Here is a 5,588-nt window from a genome sequence, read left to right as displayed (position 1 = left end):
TCATTGTAGACTTTCTGGTGAGGGCACTTCCACTGTGACGTTGGTATGGGAGTTCAGCAAAGATGAAAGAACAAAGAGATTTCCAAATCAGGCTGCCGTGTGTCTTTCTTGGGGGAACTTGCAGGTGGTGGTGTGTGTGCCCATTCACCTGTTGCCTCATCTTTCACAGTGGTGGAAGTCATGGGTGTCATCAAAGTAGCCTGGGTGAGGAAACGGAGTGCATTTTGTATCAAACCTCCACACCACAGAAGGCCCATGCATTCAGGTAATAAGTGGGCCAGTGAAGCCTACAAGCCAACAATGAGAGTGTTGGAGGCACACAAAATATCGAAGGTTAGGCCACCCATGGAAGGCGATGTTTCAGCTTGAAACCCTTCCTCAGGCAATCCCATGATTGCTGCCTGATCCCGCACTTCATGCTGCTCCAATTTGCCAGCATCTGCTTCCCAATGAGAAACTTGTCAGTGGTTGAGGGGGCACGTAGACACCAGTGACCCAGGTGCAATCTTGACATCTGTGTGGACCTTGCATTATAACTGCTTTGGTTTTCTCCCACATTGGAAGCTCAACTGGAAAGTGAAGTGGGGGAGGGAGGGGGAAAAGAGTGGAGTGTGAACAAAATATAAGATGGGGGGGGGGGGGGGGGGGGGGGGGGGGGTCAATGAACAGTGCTCACTCTGCAAGCCAAAGCCCTGCTTCTGCACTTAATGGTCTCTTCATAATGGAAAGCAGGAATTTCAGCATCAAGGAAAGCCTCCAGGAATGAAGGAGAAAGAAGATACAGGGCCCTGCAGCTCTGGAAACTGGAGGGCCTAGGAACTCGGAGTTGAAACCCTGCACTGGGGCTGGAGAAAGATCTCCAGAGATTGTCCCTCGGGCCCATCCAGATAATTTACGACCTACCAGGGTTTGCAAGGAGGGCGAGCTCTGGGGAAACCGTGCAAACCCCAGAACCTTGCGTGGACACCTTAATCGAGCAAGCAAAGGGTGAAGTCCTGATGGTCCGATCTGGAAACAGCGGTTGGCGTTGACTTCTCTCCCAGACAAAGTCACGTTCGCATGGAAACCTGGACGCAACCAATAAAATCGCCACGCAAATATTCCAGACATTTTGCAGAAAACTCCGGGCAGTCGAGCCCGACACGAGGGACATCTCCCCAGACCCAGCATTTCAGGCGCCAGAGACACGGCAACCGCGGCCAGTGTAACAGATTGGGGAATAAACGTGTGACAAGACCCAGCGGCTGAGAGCGACTGAAATCAACAAGTGTCCGGCGCTGGCAGGAGGACCAACCTGAACCAAAACTCAGCTCAGAGGGGAAATCAGCGGAAGGGCGGACAACACAGTTCACGCTCAGTCCCTTTGAAGCCAGTCACGCCGACAGGAAACATTGTTTCCTTGACCTCCCGTGGAGATGATTCTCCCCGGGATTCCCCCCCACCCTTCTCCCCGGGATTCCCCTCCCCCACCTTCGCCCCGGGATTCCCCCCCACCTTCTCCCCGGGATGTTTCCCTCCCCCACCTTCTCCCCGGGATGTTCCCTCCCCCCCCACCTTCTCCCCGGGATGTTCCCTCCCCCCCACCTTCTCCCCGGGATGTTCCCCCCCCCATCTTCTCCCCGGGATGTTCCCCCCCCACCTTCTCCCCGGGATTTCCCCCCCCCACCTTCTCCCCGGGATTTTCACCCCCCCCTCCTTCTCCCCGGGATTCCCCCTCCTTCTCCCCGGGATAATCCCCCCCCCCACCTTCTCCCCGGGATAATCCCCCCCCACCTTCTCCCCGGGATAATCCCCCCCCCCACATTCTCCCCGGGATAATCCCCCCCCACCTTCTCCCCGGGATAATCCCCCCCCCCACATTCTCCCCGGGATAATCCCCCCCCCACCTTCTCCCCGGGATAATCCCCCCCCCACCTTCTCCCCGGGATAATCCCCCCCCCCCACCTTCTCCCCGGGATAATCCCCCCCCCACCTTCTCCCCGGGATAATCCCCCCCCCCACCTTCTCCCCGGGATAATCCCCCCCCACCTTCTCCCCGGGATAATCCCCCCCCCACCTTCTCCCCGGGATAATCCCCCCCCCCACCTTCACCCCGGGATAATCCCCCCACCTTCTCCCCGGATTTCCCCCCCACCTTCACCCCGGGATTCCCCCACCCCACCTCCCCGGGATATTCCCTCCACCTTCTCCCCAGGATTCCCCCCCACCTTCTCCCCGGGGTATTTCCCCCCCACTTCTCCCCGGGGTATTTCCCCCCTTCTCCCCGGGGTATTCCCCCCCCACTTCTCCCCGGGATATTCCCCCCCACTTCTCCCAGGGATATTCCCCCCCCACTTCTCCCCGGGATATTCCCCCCCACTTCTCCCAGGGATATTCCCCCCCCCACTTCTCCCAGGGATATTCCCCCCCCACTTCTCCCCGGGATATTCCCCCCCCCACTTCTCCCAGGGATATTCCCCCCCCCACTTCTCCCCGGGATATTCCCCCCCCCCACTTCTCCCCGGGATATTCCCCCCCCCCACTTCTCCCCGGGATATCCCCCCCCACTTCTCCCCGGGATATTCCCCCCCCCACTTCTCCCCGGGATATTCCCCCCTCCTCTTCTTCCCGGGATCCACCCCCCCCCCTTCTCCCCGGGATTCCCACCCCCTTCTCCCCGGGATCCCCCCCTTCTCCCTGGGATTCCCCCCCTTCTCCCTGGGATTCCCCCCCTTCTCCCCGGGATTCCCCCCCCCTTCTCCCCGGGATTCCCCCCCCTTCTCCCCGGGATTCCCCCCCCCCCCTTCTCCCCGGGATCCCCCCCTTCTCCTTCGGGATTCCCCCCCCTCTCCCTGGGATTCCCCCCCCTCTCCCTGGGATTCCCCCCTCCCCGGGATCCCCCCCCTTCTCCCCGGGATTCCCCCCCCCCTTCTCCCCAGGATTTCCCCCCCTCCCCTTCTTCCCTCGCCTCCCGCAACTCCTCCTCACCCTGGGCGCAGAACGAGTCCTTCCCGCAGTAACCGCAGCTCCACGACTCCAAGGGCGGATTGAGGTCCGCAACCAGCCCCCCCGGGGGGTTCTGCCCGGTGCTGTTGGTTCCCATCGGGAGCTGGTGGGTCGGGGAAGTCACGCCATCCGGCCGAGATCGGAGCCCGATACGAGTCGAGAGAGAGAGAGAGACGACGGGAGCCAGCCCAGTCCCTCGCCTACTTCCTCATCCGCCTGGCTGACGCTCTCGAGTCACTGGCCCAGGCCGAGGGAACCTTTCGCGCAGCTCTCAGCCGCCTCCTGTTCGCGGGTCGCCCGCCCCGGCATTTAAAAGGAGCTTCCCCTCGTGGCGAATCGATCTAGAAAGACGGTCCGCGTCAAGCAGTAAATAAATAGGGATCTGATGAGTTACTCCAGCGCTCTGGTGTCTTGCATTAGGGATAATGTTACCAAGTTTGGCGCACAACCCACAAGAAAAGATCACAAGCAGGCGTTCAAGGGGCGGAATGGACACAAGGAAGCCCCTTGTTTTGGGAGAAATCATCGTGGCAGATGCACACATTGGCGGGGACGGATTGGGACAGAGGGGTTGGGGGGAAAGGAAAGAGGTGTGGGTAAAGGGGTGGGCTTAGAGGGAATCAAGGGGGTGGGTTGGGGGAAATGAAGAGGGTGTGGGTTTGGGGGGAATGAAGGGGGTGTGGTTTGGCTGAATAAAGGGGATGTGGGTTTGGCTGGAATAAAGGGTTTGGCTTTGTTGGGAAGTGAAGGAGGTGCGGGTTTGGAGGGAATGAAGGAGGTGGGTTTGCAGGGAATGAGTGGAGTGGGTTTGGGCTGAACGTTTGGGGGAATGAAGGGGGTGTGAGTTTGGGGAAATAAAGGGGTTGTGGGTTTGGGTGAATGAGGGGAGTGCGGGTTTGGGCGATTCAAGGGTGTATGGGGGGAATGAAGGGATTGTGTTTGGGGGTAATGAACAGAGTGGGTTTGGGGGAATGAAGGGGTGTGATTTGGGGGAATGAAGTGGGTGTCGGTTTGGGGGGATGAAGGGTTGTGGGTTTGGCTGGAATAAAGGGGATGTGGGTTTGGTTTAGGGAGGAATGAAGGGAGTGGTTTAGGGGGGAATGAAGACGATCAGCCAGTCCAGCATTGCTGTGCTGATTTACATACCTCCTACATGTGGTAAGTGTTTCCACCGTCACTACTCTTTGCATGTAGATGTAAAAAAAATGGAGGGTCTGGATGCGAGGAAGGGAAAAATTTGATTATTGTGAAGCAGTTTTCCATCTATTGGCATTACTGTGTTGCCTGAAGGGCCTGTACTGTGCTCTGACTTTCTATGTCATTTTAGCAGAAAAGTGGGAGGTCCCCATCAATATTAGGCTGATCCCCACCCTTCTGTTCCCTCAGATCCCCTTCATTCTTGCTACCAATGAACTAAAATAATTCTCAACAAGGGCCCTATGCACTCCTGCCCCACCCTCCCCCACCCACTCCCACTCCGGGCACATTGAAATAAAATAACAGAAATATTTTTATGTGTTTTCTATAGTCTGAAGGAGAAAAGTTGGGAAGAAACCCAAACTTGACTGCTTCACAGGGAAGGGGGCCCCTCATCTTTGAGTCAGAGACATGGGGGGGCCTTTGCCATAAAAAGGTTGAGAATGGCTGAATATTCTCCATTGTATCAGCCTCTCTACAAGGAAGCAGAGGTCCTTATTCTTCACTCTTTCTTATTATTTTGTACATCAGAAATAAATCTTCCTTCTCTCCTTTGATCCAAAGAGAAACAAATCTGGAATTATGACTTATAGGTGCAATTCTCACCAGAGATATATAATGCCGGCTGCATCCTCCTGAATCTCTACCAATCTAAAAATCCCACTGCTCTTATAGTCTGTGCTTTGACCGATAAGTTAACTAACCACAGTCACAGAGTCATGAAATGTGGAAATTGGCCTTTCAACTCAAATTGACCAACCCGGTGCATGTCCCTCCTCCCTGTGTTTGGCCCATGTCCCTTTAAACTCATCCCCTTCATGTATCCATCCGATTTCTTTTAAATATTGCATTAGTGCCTTCTTTGACCATTTTCTCTGGCAGTCCTTTCCATAAACTCACAATTCTTTGTGTAAAAAAAGAAATTACCTCTCAAGTTCCTGTAAAATATCTCCCCCCTCACTAAAACCACCCTATCTACCTGGATCCCTCTGCTCTCCAACATTCCTCAGTTTCCTATCATTCCTATCGGTCTGACCCATGTTAGATGTCCCAAAACACAATACCTTCCTCATTCCTTAATTTCAGCCCCATGCTATCCCAATCCCTCCAGGTTTCCTGTAATGTTAATCTCTCAGTATCTGCAACAAGCTTCTCTTTCTTGCTTTCTCCTATCCATTCAGAGAATCTAAATTTAAGACATTCCCATTTTCTTCACTTAAGATTATCCCTCACCATCTCCTCCTTAAAAGTCCCAATGCTTTGAAACCTATTTACCTTCCAGTCCACTCATGTTTTATCCTGGATAAGCTGGTTTACACCAAACTAAAAAATTTACTAAGGCAAACAGAGGAAAGCCAGTCAGGTAGCATCCATGGATAGAAATGGTCAATCAATGTTTTGGGTCA

General features: G+C 54.9%; 1 protein-coding gene across 3 annotated transcripts in view; it reads right to left on the bottom strand.

Moving 5' to 3' along the window:
- Positions 1–3,413, bottom strand: part of LOC138741022 (arginyl-tRNA--protein transferase 1-like) — an 87,850-nt gene extending 84,437 nt beyond the window's left edge. The window contains exon 1 of one of the 3 annotated variants that reach the window (XM_069894473.1): positions 2,968–3,413. In XM_069894473.1, coding sequence (XP_069750574.1) covers positions 2,968–3,082 — 115 coding nt within the window. In that variant the 5' untranslated portion in view covers positions 3,083–3,413. The remainder of the gene's footprint in view (positions 1–2,967) is intronic. The other 2 variants (XM_069894470.1, XM_069894471.1) reach the window with 2 other exon arrangements.
- Between the last annotated feature and the right edge of the window lie 2,175 nt (positions 3,414–5,588).

This window comes from Narcine bancroftii, chromosome 8, assembly GCF_036971445.1.
Source record: "Narcine bancroftii isolate sNarBan1 chromosome 8, sNarBan1.hap1, whole genome shotgun sequence".
In the NCBI taxonomy this organism is placed as follows: domain Eukaryota; kingdom Metazoa; phylum Chordata; class Chondrichthyes; order Torpediniformes; family Narcinidae; genus Narcine; species Narcine bancroftii.
Note: the sequence above shows the minus strand (reverse complement) of the source record. Positions and strands in the feature narration are given on the sequence as shown.